The sequence below is a fragment of the Caretta caretta genome, chromosome 2 (assembly GCF_965140235.1).
Source record: "Caretta caretta isolate rCarCar2 chromosome 2, rCarCar1.hap1, whole genome shotgun sequence".
Classification (NCBI taxonomy): domain Eukaryota; kingdom Metazoa; phylum Chordata; order Testudines; family Cheloniidae; genus Caretta; species Caretta caretta.
In genome coordinates this window covers 18,048,445-18,070,907 of record NC_134207.1, presented here as the reverse complement: position 1 = coordinate 18,070,907, position 22,463 = coordinate 18,048,445, and the positions used below count along the sequence as shown (strand labels likewise).

Below are 22,463 nucleotides of genomic sequence, written 5' to 3'. Positions count from 1 at the left end.
TCTCCTCACTCAGCTGTGGTAGAATAGGTTGAGGCATGCACTGTTCTAGGAAGAGTTATTAGGCAGGAGATTCGTGTTAAAACAAATGTGAGTGTTTTCCATTTCAGAATTGTTAGCTGTCTGCCATTCTTTATGGAGCCTGACAAACTTAATTTAAAGTTCATCCCTCATTTTGCACACACAAGCTTTTAAGTTACTTTTTCTAGATACAGTCGAGACAGAGCAAGGCTGTCTCGTCACAGTGAGAGAATTTCCTAAAGAATCCATCTCTGGTGCAGCCAATAAGTCTGGAAAAATCAGTCATGCTAAACCCCTAATTAAAAATAGTTCCATTAGCAATATATGGTATCAACATATATCAAATATTTCCATACCAGGAACCTAATTTAACACAAAAACAAGCATTCTGAGCCTGAAAATTATATTCTAAAAGCATTTGACTTCCAGCAATATTTTGAAATGACATGTTGCACAGGAGAGCTGTTCTGACATTTGAGGCAGTCCCAGTCTCATGGCTATTCTATATCGAAGTATTTATTTCATTCAAAAATCATGTAGCCCAAATTACATATAACTAGAACATCACATACAAGTTCCTCGACAAGAGAAAAATGTTTCAAGACAAAATCCATACAGGGAAATGCTTCTAGGGCCCTAGCTCTCTGGATAGCAGCTAAAGCATCTATTAGACCTAACCTTAACTCTAATACTCTGCCTAAGCAGCTAAAGTGAGGCTTTAATAACTGTAGCCAGGGACCAAACAAGCCAAAGCTGAATCAAGTCCCCCTGTTTCTCCACCCCAGATAGGCCTTTAGCTGCTATCCAGAGGAGTCAGTGAGGGGGAGGGTACTCAGCCCCATCCGGGAGCCACTCTGTACAACTGTCCCTTTTCATTTCCTGAGCTTGTATTTCCTACATTCATGTTCTCCCTTTGGACATATCAATCAGTCACTTTACAGCATTTCCCCCCTGTACCTAAAATATTCTGAGCATGGTTCCTTCATCATATCACTCCAGTTTTACACCAATGCATGCTGAAATCAGTGTCTTTGCTGCAACATAATACTGGAGTTGCAACATGAAGAATCACTGTCGTGATTTTTATTTAGCACATGTCAGGGTTTTTTTGCTTTTTGTTACACTTTAAAGGTTTTATGCTCTTCTTTGAGGTACTTTTAATGTTCTGTTTCATCCACTTCTAAAACTTTCTTTTTATTTCACACCATTCAATACTATGTAATTTGAAAAACAAACAAAAAATCCAACACTAAAGCATTTACAGTTCTTTCAACCCCTTTCTTGCAAACCCCCATTATCTCCATGTTTCCATAGTGATTTACTTATTTTTATATATCTATTTCTGGGAGAGCTGGGCTCTCTTTGACTTTTACATGCTTTCAATGTATAGCTGAAGTGAGTGGAAGCTGAAATTAGGACACAGCAAGGAGCACAAGGTTACACAGTGGCATATTATAAGCAGCATGTTATTAAGGTTGCCTGATGTTGCCCATTCTAAAACCCTGTTTTCAGTTGCTTATAACTTTGCCAGACTACAGCTGTTTTGACTGAAATTTTTCATGCCAGGTGTCTGCATCAGTGTGGATTTTATTTATTTATTTATTTTTGGAAAATGTCAGCCAGTATTGTTTAGCCATTTCTGAGAATGAGGCTAGGGAAAAATATAGTGGTGGGCAACCATTTTTGAAAGTTCTAGTGTGTGCCCATGTTTGGAGCAGAGTCTTGAAAGTTGGCAGGGGGTGGCCTTTGTGTCAGCAGTATACCTTTTCCTGACCCTGTGCAAATCCAGCCAAATTTGGCCAAGCTATAAATCTTTGGAAAATCACGGTTTAAATGGGCTCAGTATTGACTTGTTAGGCTTAAGCAGCTAAAGTCTCCAAAGATTCTGTCTGCAATGAACATTTTTCCAGCTGGCAGTTGAACAGGACTTTCCTTGCAACTGCAGCTCTGACCTGCTGTAGGCCATCTGAATACTAAAACTGAGAGCAGAGAGCCTTTCTCTCTTGTGTTCTCCATGACCTCCGTGCTGAGCCTAGGCAATATGAAGGAGGAAGATGCCTGATTTGAAGGCAGAGGGGGCTAGAGCTGGAGCTGGGGGAAGAGTAGATTAGGACAACCAGCATGGGAGAGGAATTGGGACAGGCCAAAGAGATTGGGACTGAGAATGGGTGGGAAATGTTGGAGAGAGACTGGGAGCCAGTAAGTGTGTGGGAGACCAGGATTAGAGGAACAGTCAGGTGGGAAAACTGGCTAAGCAAGGAGATGGGGACTCAGAAGCATTGGGGAAGGGGGAAGGCATTGAGCGGGGAAGGCAGACGTATACCAGTAAGGAGTCAGGGTCCAGGAGGAGAACTGGGACTGACTGAGCAAAGAGACCGAGACAAGGAGCTGGTGCAGGGGAAGTGGGCAACTGAAATTGGACAAGAAGCTCTGACATTGGAGGACAAGCTCAAGGAGGGAGACTGGAACTGGGAACCAGTAGGGACAGGGAATATGGATGCGGTGACTGGAGGCCAGAGTATGGGAGAGAGAGACAGATTGGATGAGGAGTTAGGAAAGGGGAAGTGGAATGTCTGGGCAAGGATGCTAGGGCTGGAAATTAGGAGAGAATGGGACAGGGAATCTGGAGTCATTAGAATAGGATTTGCTCAGCAAGAGGCTAGGGCTGGAATGATAAACCTGATGAGTTGAGATTGGGACTAGGTGAGGAGAATGGGGCTGGGATCAGAAACCAGGGGTGGGAAAGAGACTGAATTAGGACAGGGACAAGTTGGACAGGATGGAGCAGAAGGGGTCTAATCTTGGGGGAAATATGAAGAAGAGTCTGTACTCATTAGAGAACACTCCCCCCACAGAGCCTGGAATGGAACTCAAGGTTTCTAAGTCCCACCATTTCTCAGCAAGTATTTATTAAACTACTGGCAAAGTGTGCTTCTCATCCCCTTCTAGAGCAGGGGGTGATGGTAAAACCATCCCCATAGAGGATGACAACCTACTAATGCTATCAGTTACTCCATTAGCTCAAGTGGAAGAGATCTAAAGGTTCCAGCCCCACCAATACCCCACATGGGTGTCAATATGATACCATGTAGTGGAATTTCTTTTTTTGTTTATTTTTTTTTAAACTGGGAAATTACATACAAACTATATTGAAAGAACATTAAGGTTGCAAAACTCAAGCACTTTAAAAGTTAGGAAATGCCAGCATAAGCATTTCCCATGCAACCTTAATTTGGCCCTCTTGTGCACATGCATTATGATACTGTATTTAATTACATGATCACATGCTATTTTTTCTATGAATAAACTTCAAGATCTCCAGAAATAAGAAATGATTTAAAAACATCTAGGACCATGGATTTACAGTGTGCAATCCATTCGCTTGCTGCAATATGGTGCAAGTCAGGGCCAAATTTACACCTTGGTGTAGTCAGTGAAAGTAACTCTACATTATCGTCCAAATCTTAGACTGTGTAAGGGCTGGTCTGAATCACAGCCCCTGTATTTGTGAGAGCACAAGGGCTGCTGCCAAGTTGTTTGTCCCTAGGAACAATTCCCTGGAAAGAGATTGAGAACATACAGAGCCATGCCTTCCCCATGCTCTCCTCTCCTTCCAGACGGCAGAGGGGAGTATGCTTCATGCCCTAAATGGCTGTAGCAAATTACCTCTACCCCCACCAGCCCAACCAGGGAGCTCCAGGAGACATTGCATCTTCCTGAAGCAGAATGACTCCAAATACCGCCCCACCCCCAGGAGTTCTGTTCCTTCACGTTGGTTGCTCGAATGCAGCACTGTGGTTTGATGCCACAGGTGAACCTTGCATGACTTGGGGTGTTCTAAGGGCTTGATCCTTCTGAGATTACTAGAAAAAAACTTCAGCCAAAGCCAAAGGAGGTTTTCCAGCACTGGACTAGGACTGCCTAGGGTTAGATCTTAACATTCCTACTGTATAACCCAGAGGAGTTTAGTGACCGACACTGCTCTGGATTGGTTTTGCAACAACTTCAATGCGGTTCTACGTTTACAAATCCAGAAGCATGGATGGGTTCAGATCCTGGTCCCCCTTTAACCATAACTCTCTATTTCTGAGGTATCCTAGGTAGGAAGTCTTTCCCAGTGGTTAGGGCACTCACCTGGGACGTGGGAGTTCTGCACTCAAGTCCCAATTACTTGGCCTCTCTATGCCTCCCTTTCCTATCTGTAAATTGAGGCTAACAGCTCTGCCCTGTTTCACAGTGGTGTGATGAGGATGAATACATCAAAGGCGGTGAGACACTCCAATACTATGGCTATGGAAGCCATATAAGTACCTAAGATACAGAGACGATTGCACATTTGGCCTCTCTCCATTATGCAGTGCATGCTGCTCTTAAGAATCACTAAAACTGCACTGTGCTGGATGTGAGCCTTCTTTAATCAGTCTTTGCTTAATTGGCTTATTTGACATTACATTATTAAAGGTCATATACTCAAGTGGATAAAAATATTTGCTTCAAATGCCAGCTGGTATTTTGAAAGTAATTATTGCTGCATCCTGCAATTCTAGTTTGTAAAGCGAGCAGTTACAGTAAATGTTTGCTTTACCTGTTGACCATGATAAAATACGGCTAACAGGAACATTGCCATCAGTAGCAAGGATGCCTCCTTTGTGCCCAGGAAATCGGTTCTGGAAAGAAAAAAACCCAAAGAAAGACATTATTATTGATCGGTCAGAGTTTTATTTTAATCAGGGAGGGCTTTAATTTGGTAACCTACGTGCTTTTCTATGGTTTGTTGTGAAAAACCTTGGCATTTGAAAATATAACCAATAACAATTAATTCAACAGTACAAGACTGTAATTAAAATGTTCACTGTCTAATAACCAATGTGTTGAACGATTAAAGCGAGGCCTCCACTAGCAATCAGGAGATGCTAATCCTTCCCTTCCAACCATGACAGAGAAGCCATGCATTCGTCACTCTCTTTGTGGTGGTGATCCCAGTGGCAGTGGTATGCAATGAACAGAACTGACATGATTAAATATATCCTTAAATGAGGTATGCACACTTCAGTCCTCTCCCAATCCAGGCTTCAGAGCTATGGGCCAGGATGATCTGCAGCACCAAAACCCACTTGGCACTGAAGAAGGGGGCCTATAACAGAGTGTGTTATGGCTTTGTAAGTCTCTAGTTTGCCCTGGTCCTGCTGGAATTTAGAGCAGCTTAGTGGCCCCAAAGGGTCCATTACACAAGCTGGGGAGAGCACAGCACATTCCTGCTGCACCCCTAGAAACCTACTTTGGTTCCCAGCATGCCCTCTGTGTCAGGATCAGGGGAGAGTACACAGGGTAGGAACTGGCTATGCTGGCTTTAGGCCAGCTGAGACCTCCTTTCACTGAAGGAATTCTCAGCGGGCCAGATACAACCAGCATCTGGCACCTTTTTGCTGGTGGAGCAGTGCAAGGGGTTTGGAAGAGTGGAGAGAACCTGACCCTATATCTGGGATTATGACCTACAATCCTAACTTCAGCCATTACAATATTTTGCACGTGCCTAGCACCTTTCATTCAAGGACTTCAAAACATTTTACACATATTGACAAAGCCTCCCAACACCCTTTTGAGGTAGATCAGTATTCTGTCCATTCTACAGCTGGGTAAGGAGAAGCACAAATAAATTATGTGACTTGTCCCAGGTGTCTGGAAGTCACTTGCAAAGCCTGGAATAGAACCAAGTAGTTCGGACTTTGTCTTCTACTCGAATGATTCTCCCGACCTGAGCTGGTGAAATACTACAAAAACATTGTTTACTAGCTCTGGCTGAGAGAGTGATTTGAGTAGAAGATAAAGTCAGGACCACTGGGTTCTATTCCTGGCTTTGCAAATGATTTCCAGACATCTAGAGCAAGTCAGATAATTTGTTTGTGCCTTTCATTTGAATTCCAAGTGGCTGTTTGGTTAGATTATGCCGAGGCCCTTTTTAATCACTATTGATGAATATTCACATAAATAGGTTTTGTTCACCCAAATATCTGGGAAATGTCTGTTATTCATACAATTACTCACAGTTAAAAAGTGAAGAAAGGTATCTGTGTATGAATAAAAGCAGATACCATTCATAATGTCTTAGTGTCCTGATGTTTTAAATCCTCCTGTCGAGACTGGAAACAATATCATTTGACTAAGATGAACAATCAGAAACCATGAATTACAAATAGCAGGAGGGATAAAATGAAAAGTTTGTGAACAGCCCATAACTTATACAAACATGTTTTGCTCTATTTGCACAATTACAAATAGATTTGCAAAAATCAGCTATATTTGGAAATGATTTTTAAATAGAAAGGAGGGCTACATTTGTTGGATATTTTGTTGATACCAGGTAACTTGATCATATCAATCTACCTGCCTGTCCGTCTAGCCTATGGTAATTTTAGAATGGCAACAGGTACCTAGATCACTCTTTCTCTTATGTCACAGTGTTATAAAACAATGGTTACATGTTTCAATATAATAGTCTTTTTTTTCACCTCAACATACCATTCATCAGTTTAGCCCAAAACTCATATTATCGACAAACTGAAGTCATCCCATGAAAATCCATCTGATAATATTTCCTGATGGAAAACTAGTATATTTTTAGTATGCTTAGAATATATTCCCTTTTTGTAAGAGTAAGCATCTCCTTAAATATGCCTTTTAGAAACCACTGCCCTGTAACAGTTGGTATCTTCTCACTGTCATTCATGGTGCCTCAAGACTGTCAGGAAAACTGGTTTCTAATAGTAACACTCACTGTTAAGTTCCAATCAACCTGTCCTCTTTTTTTCAGTATTAGATGATTTATATTGATAATAGCATTTGTACATTCTTTTCTACTAGATTTTTTTCCTAACAATCCAAGACTGGCTGTGAACAAAGACAACTCTCTAATACATAACAACAAACCAGCGGGCACACTGTACGTGTCACTGTAGCCGAGGGTAACGTAAGCTGATAAATATCATCTTTGTCATGCAAGTACATCTGTGCTAAATTGATTTGGATATATGACTATTTTCTCTGAAAATACAAAGATATTTGAAGAAGAATTAAAATGTGGAATTCTCTGGATTTGGCCCAAGACTAGTCAAAAACATGAATCTTCACTGGCAATTCTATCACTTTATGGAGTGCTCACATGGCACTTAGGCCAGGTCTACACTATAAACATACATCGGTATAATTATGTCGCTCAGGGGTGTGAAAAATCCACATCCCTGAGCGAAGCAGTTATACTGACCTATCCCCCGGAGTAGACAATGCTATGTCGACAGGAGCCCTTCTCCTGTCGACATACCTACTGCCTCTTGTGGGGGTGGATTAACTCCACTGATGGGATAAGCTCTCCTGTCCGGACAGTAGCATCTTCACTGAAGCGCTACAGTGGCCCAGCTGCACCAGTGCTGCTGTAGTGTTTTAAGTGTACACCTACCCTCAAATACATAGGAACCACAAGAAGCACTCCTTGCAATTAAGCTGCATTTCTTTTCAGGAGCAGGGCCCCAGAAGCAGTGGAATAAGCTTTCCAGTGAGATATACAACACTTCCTTCTAGCCCTGAAAGATCCAGAGATAAGGGTGAAATGATGGCTCAACGGAAATCGATGGGAATTGAGCTGTTTCATCTACACCTTAATGTTGTGCATTAAAGACTACAGTAGATAATTTTTAGAGATGGTTCAAATGTGTGGATTTGGAAGTCTTATTCCTGAGAAAATTCTGTGCCAAAAAAATTAGAAATTCTGCAAAATTCTGCAAATTTTATATGTCAATAAATAAATGTGGAGGCTCTAGCATGGCAGTAAGGAGCACAGGCCACTGGCTGCACAGAGGTGGGAGATCCCTTCTTCCTCCCTGGGACATGGACCTTTGGGGCAGGCCCAGCCTTTGTGCTGTGTCAGGATTGGGTGCAGCCTCATGGCCAAGTCCATGTCCAGGGGTAGAGGGGCTGCATGGTGATCTCCCACCTCTGTGAAGCCAGTCACCTGTGCTCCTCACTGCCATGCTGGAGCCTTCTCATTTCTTTATTGACAAATTAAATTTGCAGAATTTAAAAATATTGTGTGCAGAATTTTTATTTTTTTTGGCACATAATTCCCTCAGAAGTAGGAGGTGCACATCCCCTGTGTCTTGGAGGGCAGGCTGAGGAAGGGCCAGTGGGGAGACTGAAAATCCACCCGTTTTTGTCCCCAGGGGGCATGGACAGAGAAAGAATGGAGGCTTTGGCAGCTTTAAAGTTACAGTAACAGTTGTGGCATATCTTGAGGAGAGTTTTCCTTCCCCACGGGGCCAAACTTGGGCTACGTGGCCATGGTTCAAAGGAAATATTTTAGCTCTTGGTGCATACAAGGACATGCATATACTACAGGTAGTTCATATGGCCAGAGAGTTGCACAGAATATTAGAGAGCCACAAAACCACTCATCTGAGATTGAAATGGGAAGGATCTACACATCAGAACAGTTACAGCTTTATTTTTTTTAATTTATGAGACCTATATTAAGGCTGCCCTGTTCCATTCATACATCTTCTTCTATTGCTAGTTAATGAGACGTTTCCTGCAGCAAGGAGGTACTGATTTGTCTACAAATGAGACGACTCAGGGTACATTTTTTGTGTTTCTAAGGCCTTTTTGTCCCTTAATGTTTAACGACATGACATTATACTCCTAGCAGAGGACAGAAAATAGCAACACATGGCATGAATGAAATATAACTGACTGAATAAATTAACCATCAGCAGCAGGTAGCTCGGAGAAAGAAGATCATGCTTAAATATATCACCATGGCATTTGATGCTTGTAGCTTATTATCAGCATTATTTATATTATAGTAGCTCCTACGAGCCCCCAAGAAAATAACTGCACAGCAAGAGACAGCCTCACCCTGAAGGGCTCTGTAGAGGCTCACAAGTCTGCTCCTACATGTGAGCTAATGGAGCTAAGCAGCAGCGGCTTAAGGCTTGAGATCTACTAGTTCCCAAATTCAGTCCTTGCAGATGATCTGGCTTATGGGTATTATTACACATGATCTAACCACTCAAGGGGGCTATAAAGTCACACTTGTGTTTGTGTGATTAACGCATTCCATCTGCCCTGAGAAGCTCATGTTGAGAATACACAATCCACAACCCCTGCATGGGCCACCTCACATAATGACTCCCTTGGTCCTCAGGGATTGAACTCTGAATCTAAAAGCACGCATGTCTGCTGTGGAGGCCTAAAGGACCAGCTCCATTAATTCACATGCAATAGCATAAACCTCTATAAGTGGCCTGGCCACTAGAGTACAGCAAACATGCACACTGGGTTAATGTGGATTACCACTGCATTTTCTGAAGACCTCTAGCGCCATAGTAACAAGTAAGCCTGACACACTGCGTCATCTGACACCCTCAGCCACTGTGTCATCACAGCTCTTATGCCTCTTACATTGTTAATTAGTCTTGTGGAGGCCCGAAATGGTAACTCTTTGAATCTTAAAAAGTAGTGATACAAAGCATGCTGCAGCTTTTATCTAACCATCATCCAAAGTACAGATAGCAAAGGATCACATTAACATCATACCGAAGGCTGCTTTAGTACATTTTAAAAAGGGTTCTGAAGAAAACAAGAGCCACTTCAAAAATGTTTAACATATGGTGTTGTTTGGAATCGTGATAGCTAAATTCAAACTACATCCAGCATTTCAAATCAATCCCTTCTTTGAAAACACATTTCTAATGCAACTTTTTCAGCTGCGTTAAAATTAGATGTCTGGCACAACCTTAAGTATGGTGTTGCTACTCCACTGTATTATCTGAAGGAAGTACATCACATACAATCTACATGCACAGACAGATTTTATATGTATATGTAAATTATGCTTAAGATTTTTGCATGTTCTCTTAATTGACACGTATTGCTAATTATTGTTTATAACTCCTGGTGAATGTCTGGAGTTTACTTTTTCTTTTTTATTTGAGTTGCCTTAACATATTGATCACTTATTGACAGTTGAAACTATTTCCAATAAACTTGAGATTATCACTCCAATTTCAATGCCTTGTTGGTTTCTTAGCCAAGACTATATTGATTCTTTCATTAAAGGTTGTGAAATGCTTTGAAATGTATTGTTGAAGAGCACTGTATCAGAGCTCGGTGTTATTATTATTTATTCAGGGCCAGATTGTGATTCTCTTTTCCACACTGAGCAGCATATTACTCCAGAAGTAGATCCTTTCACTCTGCTGGGACTATTAAAAGTGGAAGGTACTAATCAGCATGAGTAAGGAGATCACAGTCCGATCCTTAATTATTAATGATTATTCAAGAAATGAAAGCAAGGATACAGTGCACACAGAGTTGTGCTTACTCCTGGTGAGTAGCACCTTACCACACTAGGAGTCCCTTTCGGAGCATGGCACTACTCATTGTGAGCAAAAGTGGCAAAACCCGTCCCATAAAAAGTATAACAACAATAGACATTTTTTCCAAATGTAGCTGCTAACACTTACTCTCCATTGTGATTCAAGTTGTCGTATTGCAGGAAGAGGGAGGCATAAACGGTCTCAGTCAGCAGAGAATAGATTGCGATCATAATGAGAAGCACTGCCAACTTCAGGACGGAGTTGAGACGAAGAAACACGGCACAGGTCACCATTGCCAAAACACCGGTAAAGACAAAATACTGAACAGAGAGCACGAGTGGTCAGTTTCAACTTTATGAAGGCCTGAATTTTCAAAGTGTCCACCAATTGTGCTCAGAACTTTAGAAAATCCAGCTCTGTATCCTATTTGGGGCACCAAAAATGGAAGCATCCCTGCACGGTGGACCCTTACGATAATTTAGGCCTAAACATTTATGGGGTATATATGTGCAGTTAGTCATTGGTGCAGACTAACTACAGTTAGTTTGTATGGAGATGGTCAGAGGAGGATTCCCTTTGTGCAGGAGAACTCTCCACTTGCAGAAATCTGGCAGAGATGGCTCTACCAATTCCTGTGCTAGCTACCCCATCCTGGGAAGGGCATTTCTTGGGCACAGTGGAGAGAGGAGAGGGCATTATACCTAATTGCCCACTTGCAAATGGTCTCTCGGGGCATAAATTAGGTTTGCCCCTGGCAGTCCTTTCTTACACTAGGTTCAGGATCATGGAGCCCCTGCCTTGCAACATGCCCCCTCCATGCTGTCCAAGTGGAGAATCAAACCTGAAGGGGTGCTTTGGTATTGCAAATCCAGCAAAATTTCACTGCCCTCTTACAATGTGATGCCCAGAACCTCATTCACTTCTCATTTTCTAATACTTTCAACATCTCATTTTTCTTCATGACTACGTTTTTGTCAAACACCATCCTTGCACTTGATGTTGTACATAGAGGAAAACATGGACCTGGCCTCAAACGGCTTACATTTGAAATGGCAACGTTAACACCTATAATCCGAACATCTTAGTGCCGATAAACATCCATAATATTTCATTAGTAATATTTTGCAATGGTGCAGAATTGATTATTTTTATGGAATTTCTCTTATGCCACCTCTTTGCCCTCTCTTCTCCAGTAAGGTGCTGCCACCTGGAAATTCGTTGCATAACGATGGCAACATTATGACACTGCCATGTGCCTCTTTTAGAGCAACATACTTGTTTTTATCTACAACCACCCAGTTCAGTTCTGCTGATGTGTTTGCTCCCAATGGAAGGAAGAGTCCATCTGCTTCAAAGGCACAGACTGGAACGAAAGCTGTGGCAGCAGAGTCACTGCAGTTCTTCTTTGGTGTGTAAGATTTATTAGCACACTCCATTGACTTCCTCTGACTTACATTTGGTTTTGTATTTTATTGAACCAAGGAATAATCTTTGGGTGCATTATTTAAAAGTCTATAATGCAAACAACAATGAAACATTGACAAAAGTCAACTCAAACAGGGGTTTGAGCCAACAACAAGTGTCTCATTCTCCCTGTCTAAGGCCCCGGCTTAGCCAATCACTCAGGCATCTTCTTTATTCTCATTGCCTTGAATGGGACATAAGGATGTGCATAAGCGCTTGGCTCAACAGGGATATGAGTAAGCAAACAGGCCTCTAAGGTGTGCTGATTGCAAAACCAACTCTTCTTTGGCCTTCACCATAGTATAGGACTTCAAAATGTTATTTTGTCATAGCCACCCTAGTCTCCTAACACTGCATATGTCTGCCAAAGTTCACCTGCCTATGGAAGCAGCAAAGAGTCCTGTGGCACCTTATAGACTAACAGACATATTGGAGCATAAGCTTTCGTGGGTGAATACCCACTTCATCGGATGCATGTAGTGGAAATTTCCAGAGGCAGGTATAAATATGCAAGCAAGAATCAGGCTAGGAATAATGAGGTTAGTTCAATTAGGGAGGATGAGGTCCTCATCTAGCAGTTGAGGTGTGAACACCAAGGGAAGAGAAACTGCTTTTGTAGTTGGCGAGCCAGTCACAGTCTTTGTTTAATCCTGAGCTGATGGTGTCAAATTTGCAAATGAACTGAAGTTCAGCAGTTTCTCTTTGAAGTCTGGTCCTGAAGTTTTTTTGCTGCAGGATGGCTACCTTTAAATCTGCTAGTGTGTGTCCAGGGAGGTTGAGGTATTCTCCTACAGGTTTTTGTATATTGCCATTCCTAATGTCTGATTTGTGTCCATTTATCTTTTTAGGTAGGGACTGTCCAGTTTGGCCGATGTACATAGCAGAGGGGCATTGCTGGCACATGATGGCGTATATTACATTGGTGGACGTGCAGGTGAATAAACCGGTGATGGTGTGGCTGAACTGGTTAGGTCCTGTGATGGTGTCGCTGGTGTAGATATGTGGGCAGAGTTGGCAACGAGGTTTGTTGCATGGATTGGTTCCTGAGTTAGAGTTACTATGGTGCGGTGTGTAGTTGCTGGTGAGAATATGCTTCAGGTTGGTGGGTTGTCTGTGGGCGAGGACTGGCCTGCCTTCCAAGGCCTTGTGAAAGTGAGGGATCGTTGTCCAGGATGGGTTCTAGATCACTGATGATGTGAATCATCTATGAATGGCTCGCCAACTACAAAAGCAGTTTCTCCTCCCTTGGTGTTCACACCTCAGCTGCTAGAAGAGGACCTCATCCTCCCTGATTGAACTAACCTCATTATCCCTAGCCTGATTCTTGCTTGCATATTTATACCTGCCTCCGGAAATTTCCACTACATGCATCTGATGAAGTGGGTATTCACCCACAAAACCTTATGCTCCAATACGTCTGTTAGTCTATAAGGTGCCACCGGACTCTTTGCCGCTTTTACAGATCCAGACTAACACGGCTACCCTTCTGATACCTGCCTATGGAAGTGATCTGTGAGAACAGTGCAAAGGGAGGGGCACTCAGGAACCACTGTATCAATAATAGAGAGCAAAAACTGGTTGTAATGTCCTACAAGATCGTCAAGTTGGTTCTCTCTGTAACCTTCCATTGTGTTTTCTACCAGCATGTTGATAAACACGAAGATCTCAACGAGTTTAAATATAAACTCAGAAATACCTCAGGATAGGAGCAGATATCCGTAAAAGATTCAGAGGAATTGAAAGTCTGATTCTTAAAGGGTATTGGTTTATCAAAATCACACCATAGCTGTGGATTAAAAAAAACAAGAAGTTAGGGATGCATTTAAACTGAAGTTATTCACTATACTGGTCCCTGATGACCAAACCCCCAGTAGAATTAGGTGGACATAGAGCAGGGAACTCTTTGGTTTCCAGGTTGTCACATCACAAAACACACCACCACTACAACTGGCTCCCTTGCCAGCAGTCTTAGCAGAAAATCCAAAGGCTGAATGCTTAGGAAGATGTCTAGGAAGTCTGTGTGCAACTGTCTATTGGCATATAAAGACCAAACTCATTTCACAAGATTAGATTAATTAGATTAAGAGTAGATTAATTAAAAATACCCACTTTACATGGATAGATATATATTTTTGTACACATAAAAGTTATGCACCCCTTTGACAACATACACATTGCACTAAAAATGACAGTATGGTCCCAGCAGATATGGGCCAAATCCCCATAGCTTCACTGGAAGTTTGGCTTGTGCATTCAAAAAACAGAATTTGATCCTAAGATTCTGGGAGTGACTATTGTGATGATAGGAAATTAGAGGGTTGTACTGGAAATAGATTTATCTGATACAAACTCAACAGATGCTTTAAATAGAGTATTTAATTAAAATATATAAACCAGCTAAAATCTAAACCAAATGGCAGTTTGAGATGCAATATATCATAATATAAAAACAGAAAAATTCTGTAATGATTTAATATCTTAAAAATGAAGTTAGGAGTCACTTGTCACACATGTTAATCCAGTCTGGATGTTTATTAGCAGGCTAATACTTCCAGGCCAAATCTCCTCTCACTCTTGGAAACAGAGTAGATAGTTTGTTTAATGAGGTCCGATTTCCTATAATTAAATTCTAATGAAGTCTCAACTTGCAACTCTCCTATTTGTTCCTCTAATAATGGTGGTCTCAGCAATGCAGTACCATCCTCTAGGATATTTGTGCACTCCTCAGTGACTATTAGTAGTTTATGTCTTATATAAGTTCATATGGCATTCATCAGAGAATATCTCTGTTCGCACTATAGAGTTCATGAGAACCACTTTGGCTATCTAGTTAAAAGATCAGCAGGCTTAGAGGTTGTATGTGAATATTCCACCAGGGATGAGTGAACCAATTCGGAGAAACATAAAACCCATTTGACCTTCTGATGAAAGCTTGAACCAAAACCCAAATCTTTTTTGTTAGAAAGAATTTAATTATTTTTTTTTAATTCGATGATTCTTGCCCTTTTTATCTGGTGCTGTGAACTTAGCAGATGCATGTGGCTGCAAAGATGGAATGATCTACGAAGCTGTCATAAATATAAAGGGAAGGGTAAACCCCTTTAAAATCCCTCCTGGCCAGAGGAAAAATCCTCTCACCTGTAAAGGGTTAAGAAGCTAAAGGTAACCTTGCTGGCACCTGACCAAAATGACCAATGAGGAGACAAGATACTTTCAAAAGCTGGGAGGAGGGAGAGAAACAAAGGGTCTGTGTCTGTTGGTATGCTGCTTTGCCGGGGATAGAACAGGAATGGAGTCTTAGAACTTTTAGTAAGTAATCTAGCTAGGTATGTGTTAGATTATGATTTCTTTAAATGGCTGAGAAAAGAATTGTGCTGAATAGAATGACTATTTCTGTCTGTGTGTCTTTTTTGTAACTTAAGGCTTTGCCTAGAGGGATTCTCTATGTTTTGAATCTAATTACCCTGTAAGGTACCTACCATCCTGATTTTACAGGGGTGATTCCTTTACTCCTATTTACTTCTATTTCTATTAAAAGTCTTCTTATAAGAAAACTGAATGCTTTTTCATTGTTCTCAGATCCAAGGATTTGGGTCTGTGGTCACCTATGCAAATTGGTGAGGATTTTTACCAAACCTTTCCCAGGAAGTGGGGTGCAAGGGTTGGGAGGATTTTGGGGGGAAAGACGTGTCCAAACTACGTTTCCCAGTAAACCCAGTTAGAGTTTGGTGGTGGCAGTGGTTATTCCAAGGACAAAGGATAAAATTAATTTGTACCTTGTGGAAGTTTTAACCTAAGCTGGTAAAAGTAAGCTTAGGAGGTTTTCATGCAGGTCCCCACATCTGTACCCTAGAGTTCAGAGTTGGGGAGGAACCTTGACAGAGGCGCAATTCAATAGTATGTGCGAGGATCAACTAGACAGAACTCACGGGCATGCTGGAGTACCCCTGTGGAATTTTGTATATGTTTTCTCAGGCCAAATATGAAGTAACAGCAATACAATAGTTAGAAATGTTTACCACAACTATACTAACTATTGGTACAATGTTCCAGAATAGCGCCGTGCTAGTCTGTATCCGCAAAAAGAACAGGAGGACTTGTGGCACCTGAGAGACTAACCAATTTATCTGAGCATAAGCTTTCGTGAGCTACCGCTCACTTCATCAGATGCATTCACAACTATAATCTATTTGCCCATTTTAGAAGCACCATTCTTGTGGTAATTATCTAAATACCACGCATTAAATCTTGCCCCTACTGAAGACAATGGGGACTTCATCTACAATGGTAAGAATCAGTGGTCACATTCTTCTTTCTGCTCCTGTCCTCCCTACCACTGGCTACGTGATATCACAAAAAAATTGGAAGGAAGCCATAGCACACTGATAACCATCTGTCAATCACAGTGGAATGACAACAGCAGAACACAGTACTATCAAACCACAATGGTGACATGGGTAAGGGTTGTCTCTATGAAAAGTTAGTGTGTAGCAAACTGGGGTGTGAATTTACCTCACTGCAGCCTGCCACGCATTCACTGTCCAAGTGGAATCAGATGCTGCACACTAAAAGTTTCATAGTGTGCTTTGATCTACCCTGCTATGAAACAGTAGATTAAAGTGCACTAGGGAACTTTTAGTGCATGGCAGCAGGGCCTGCATGGACAGTTCACATGCTGCAGGCTAGTGCAAGGTACATTTACATCCCAGGTTGTTATGCACTAACTTCATGTACACCAGCCCTAAATTAAACTCTTGGTTATTCATAGTCAGAGGTTTGACTTCAGCACACAAGACTTTGTCATTTAACCTCGTTGTGGCGACATTTCCCCATCTATCAAAATGGGGGAAAATAATAACATGTGCCTATCATATGGTGGCTTAGTTAATTATGTTTTTGGAAAGGGCTTTCAGGTCTTCATCTGGTAAGAGTTATAAAGATACAAATAGTAAAATCAAGCAGGTAAAGCACTTCAAGATCCTTGGTCAAAAGGTAATTTAGAAGGGGAAAGAATGAACATATTAGAATTCACACAGTGAGATTTCAGCTCACCCTAGGGTGCCCAGATAGCAAGTGTGAAAAAATGGGACGGGGGTGGGGGGTAATAGGCGCCTATATAAGAAAAAGTCCCCCAAAATGGGACTATCCCTTTAAAAATGGAACATCTGGTCACCCTAGCTCACCCTGAGCACAGACTTCGATACTGGTTGGACTGGCAGAACCTGCTTATCTGACCCATTTATCTGAAGGTTGCTGGTGCCTCTGAAGACCTTCAGATAGTCTGTGCATTCTTGAATTTTTCAGTTACACAGGGCCCTTTTCTATAGAGCTCCTCACCACACAATCAAGCACTAACACTTCGTATCTAAGCACAAATGCTTCACAAACATTGCTTTGCTTACTTTACAGATGAGTACACTGACAGAGAGATAAGCTAAGTGACTCGTCAAAGGTCACACATTGAATGGATAGCCAAGTTAGGAACTGAAACGAGGACTCCTGACTTCTTGTCTCTGACTCTAACCACTGGATTACCCCACATTTGATCCATTCTTCCACTGGTGTTTTCTTATGTTATCAGTCAATAGCATTGCTTAGAAATCTAATTCACAACAGAGTTGCAACAGATGAGAATCCTGTACCTTTTATTTGTGATCATTATTTCGAATACTAGTTCTTAAGAAACCACATCATCACAGCAGTAGACCATAAACGGTTTGCAAAGCACTGGACATGTTGAGCAGAAAGCAGCAGATGGGATTTGAAAATAGATAATCCTCATAAGGGAGAAATAATTATGCACTGGAGAAAACCATATTTTAAACAACCGATTGAATTTTCTGAAGTGCTTTAGCTTTGCCTTTTATATTTAAACCATGGGTGGCTCATTACCACATTAGTTAGCAAGAAGAGTAACAGGAAGAATGATAGGATTTTATAATTCATAAAAAAGTTCTCTGGTATACATGTACCACCCTCCCTTAGTCCGTCTGATACTTACAATATTTATGATGGCTCCCAGAAAGTTAATCAAAATGGATGCAAAAATGATCACATTCCTGGCCAAATAGGTCTCATTAATCCAGCAGCAAGTTTTCCGTAGCACTAGGGGTAAACATTTATAATCCTCTGCAGTGGTGATCAGCACAAGAGTGGAGTGCAGCATAATCAGAATGGAAAACTGAATGACCATTGGCATCATCCTGCAGGGCAAAAAAGAAAACCCAGCAAAATATTAAAACAATACCACTTAGTATTAAAAAAAAATCCTAGTAAACTGCTAGTTAGTATTAGGAAATAAATACTAGTTAGATCACAGCACATTTCCCCTTCCTTTTCCATCAGTTTTTTCTCTTAAAATCAGTTGTTCTAATGACTGGCACAATTAGCCCCAAGACACATCATATATGCTGTGGACATCCCAGTGAATACAAAGAATTGTTTATATTCCATATGGCTGACCATAACTTCACTTATTTTATTATCCTCTAGCTTGCTAAGCAACTGCTGTCAAGGCAACATTCCACCGAAATTACTACCAATATCTCTCTGTGCACTGGGTGTTCGAGTGGTAGAAATATCCTTCTTTTCAAGCCTCAGTGCTTCTCTTTCAAGATGCCATCCAAGAAGTCTATTACCCTTCCTACTCAGGTGGAGTCCATCCCAGTTCTCTGTCCATGAATGCCTCCCAGTGGTCAAACATCCCAAAAACCTCCTTATAGCACCACTGCTTGAGCCATCTGTTGATCATCATAATCTTGGCTCACCTTCACTCTCCTCCTCTAGGGACAAATAGAATCCCTCTGAAGATCACCTGTGTCTCCATTTCTTTAAGTGTCTTCCCCAGTCTGGCGTAGTCTTCCTTGATGTGTTCCAGTGAGAATTGAACAGTTTCATTTGCTCTCACACGAAGGACAGTCAGTTGATTCCTTCCCACTCCCATTAGAATCCTCTTCAGCCATAGGTCCATATCCTGTGTCTTAGCTCCTGGCAGATAGCACCCCATCTGTTCACCAGATCAGCTTTGGTAACAGACCTGTCTGTTCTTAGTAAGGAGTCCCCAGTCATGTAGAAACTGCCTCTTCCTGTTGTTGATGTGATTCTCTGGCCTTCCCCCTTCTGTTCTTTTCTGGCTGCAAGTCTTCTTGTCTTTTGTTCTCACTTTCAATCTTCTGTGCATCATCCGCTAGCCTCCTGGGGCTCCAAACTCTGCATTATCTGCATGATCTCTTTCCTTCTTCTTGTAGGACTAGCTGCTCTTCTCTTCTTTCTTGCCTTCCCACCTTCCTTTACTGCCTGCTGCGCCCCTTCATTTTCCAACTCAGCCAACCTGTTCCTCCGGTTCCTCTGTTTCTCTTTTACTAGCTAGTCTTTTCATCTGCCTTGTTCTCATAGTCACATGCTTACATGGGCCACTTTCTTCATCCAGAAGTTGTCAGGGTCTTAATCTGCAGCAGAGCCAGTCTCCTAGCAATCCAATGAGCACAGCTGGCCCTGATGGAAGCTGTCTCCATTGACTGTCCTGACTGGTTGCAGGAGTCAGCAGGCTGATATTTAAGCTCAATGGCAGCAGTAGTCCAGTGGCTGCTCAATGCATTCCTCGCCTGCAACTGTGCTTGGTCCTGTACTTGCCTCCACTATCTCTAGTCTTGCTTCCGCTCCTGCTCCAGCCTGTCCCAGCTCCTGCCGGAGCTCTGACTCAGACCCTCAGTTCCACCTTCTTACTGCAAGTCCAGTTAACCCTTTGGCTTTGGATTTGGTTTCTGACGCCCAGCTAAAACTTCTGCTACACTTTCCAACTCTGATTCCAGTTAACCCTTCAGATTAGGCTTTTGTCTCTGACTCCCAGCTATGACACTTGGCTGCATCCTCCCCATCTGGATTCCAACTGGTAGGCTCTTGCTCCAACCACTGGGCAAAATGGCCCATGACTCAGTTGCTGACAGACGTCTACCCTCACAATACTCTTGTCCATCTTGCATCTGCAAGTCTTGAGTTTCCTCCTCAGCCTCCTTTCTCCTTCCCTCCATCATTCACTCAAATCCCCTTCTAAATTCAACCAGAATTTCTAGCTGCACCTCCAAACCTCGGGTCTTCTCTTCCATGAGATCTATCAGGCAGCACATCATAGAAATGAAACACCTTTCAGGTATCTGCTCCAGAATATTCATCCCGCAGCTTCCACATCCGGTCATCTTCATTGTCTCTTCCATTCATTGGGTCTTTGTATCTCTCATAACCTTCCCTACTTAACTCCTGTCAAAAAGAAGGAAAAAAGCCACCCACACCACACCCACGCTCCCCCAAATTTCCCTGTTTTCAGCTCAGTTTGCTGGCTCCTGTGCTGCTGGCTGGCCAGTTAGCTGCCTTTATAGGCCTGATGCCTAAGGAAGCCCCGCCCCTTAATCAAGGTTCAGCTGTAATCTAAGGCTTGGCTTCCTACCAGACTTTGCAAACTGAAAAACAAATGGAAAACAAGCCAGCAAGCAAACAAACACACACACTCTCAAGAACTCGCTGCTCCTGAGAAACAGGGACTGGCTTGCTGAGACCTCCAAGCTAAAGCTGTGCAGCTGGCCTAAACCATAAGCACAGCCCCAGGAAGCAGGCGGAGAGAACTCCTGTCCAAAGGAGGGAGTTATTATTCACCTAAACCACAACTCCAGCTCCAGAACGAGAACAGGGGTGGGGGACTCCTGCTTTCAGGAGGGAAACCATAAGGATGATCTGGAGTTTCGCCCAGTGGAATAGCTGAGAGGACCAGGGAGAAGCCATACAGGAAATCCTCTGGAGAAGAGGACTATAGGTTGTGAACCAGAGGAATGGCCAGTAGGAGGAGCATGGTAGGAAGCAGGGCAGGGAATCTGTAAAGGGTTGGGAGAAATTGGCACCAACCACCTTATACAGAGTTCCTGGCTTGGAACCCAGAGGGTGTATGGGCCTGGGTCCCCCTACTAACCCAACAGGAAGGTTCATGAAGGCCTTGAGCAAACAGGTACATTCAAAGAGGCCAGGGACTATACTCCCCCATCTAGGGCAACTGGTCTCCTGAGATATTGTACTCTTCAGCACCCTGCAAGGGGAAAGGACTACCAATGACCCAGCCAGAGGGCTGAGGTCATGATGAAGGACCAATAAGGGGGTGAGATAGCCAGGGGTCCAGCAGAGGAGGGAAACTGAGGCAGGCTTGCTCTGTCATCCAGCTTTGCCACAAGAGGGTGCCAAAGAGATTGCCAATGGTTCTGTACACACCAGATATGAGAATGGAACAAAGAGTTTCCTTCTTTGTCATGAGTGCATACAGCATATCTGAGAGTGTTAGTAAAGCTACTGAGTAAAGTCTTGCTCATTATCATTTCAATAATGCTTCCCTTCACTTGTTTCCAATAATTCACCAGAGGTCCAGCTCAGCAATACGTTTCAGTAGTTACTTAACCTTAAGCATGCGTGCGATCCTATTCCCTATTCAACATACCACTTAAGCATGTGCCTAAATCCCGCTGAAGTCAAAAACATGAAGTGCTTTGCTGAACATGATGGGATTACTCACATGCTTAAAATTCAGTGTGGGCTGAAATGCTGTGCTAGAAATACAACGCCTAGATCAGTTTCCTCACCTAAATGTTTTCCTCTCTCTTGCTCTAACAGACCTATTTCGTATTGCAGGGTTGTACATGATTATTTAGCAAAGAGTATTATTATTTGTATGCTTTGTAAAGAACGAGGTTTTGTTTTCAAAACAAAATATATGGACTTTACCAACAAGAAAAAGTGGTAGGTAAATGTTTGTCGTCATTAACTTGGAGAGTGATCTTTCAACTCCTGAGAGCAGAAACTTGCCCTGTAGCACGGAACCGAGGAAGAGAAACCAGAGGGAAAGCAAAAGAGCTGCAGTGAAGATGGATATGTCACATATGGCACTGGGTGGGGTTGTGAGTATTAGTGGAAAGGAATCCATACAACTAGAGAGCACATTGTATTTTGTTACTGTGACAGAAGTGATAAAGGAGCAAAAAACTCCAATGAAAAGTAGGTTCCATAAGCAAGCTCCATCAATCCTATTGCATACGAGCAACCACAAGAAAGTCAAGCACTCTAGACATGGTAGATTAATGTACTGGAAGAAGAAGGACTTTAAAAAACACGAACAGATTTTGCAATACCATTGGCAGCAATGCAGTACATCAGAAGCGCCAACAAGCTAAATGTCAGAGCTGGGAAACGCCCCGTTACATTCACAGGTGCCCTGAGCCTCAGTGTATAGAATCATAGAATCATAGAATATCAGGGTTGGAAGGGACCTCAGGAGGTCATCTAGTCCAATCCCCTGCTCAAAGCAGGGATGATCCCCAATTAAATCATCCCAGCCAGGGCTTTGTCAAACCTGACCTTAAAATCTTCTAAGGAAGGAGATTCCACCACCTCCCTAGGTAACGCATTCCAGTGCTTCACCACCCTCCTAGTGAAAAAGTTTTTCCTAATATCCAACCTAAATCTCCCCCACTGCAACTTGAGACCATTACTCCTTGTTCTGTCATCTGCTACCACTGAGAACAGTCAAGAGCCATCCTCTTTGGAACCCCCTTTCAGGTAGTTGAAAGCAGCTATCAAATC

At 42.4% G+C, this 22,463-nt stretch overlaps 1 protein-coding gene across 2 annotated transcripts in view; it reads right to left on the bottom strand.

Moving 5' to 3' along the window:
* Window positions 1–22,463, bottom strand: part of ADCY8 (adenylate cyclase 8) — a 179,563-nt gene that overhangs the window by 20,517 nt on the left and 136,583 nt on the right. For both annotated transcript variants that reach the window (XM_048841664.2, XM_048841661.2), the window contains 4 exons: window positions 17,851–18,052; window positions 13,546–13,635; window positions 10,533–10,705; window positions 4,604–4,685 (listed from right to left, as the gene is read on the bottom strand). In XM_048841664.2, the coding sequence (XP_048697621.2) occupies window positions 4,604–4,685; window positions 10,533–10,705; window positions 13,546–13,635; window positions 17,851–18,052 (547 nt within the window). The remainder of the gene's footprint in view (window positions 1–4,603; window positions 4,686–10,532; window positions 10,706–13,545; window positions 13,636–17,850; window positions 18,053–22,463) is intronic.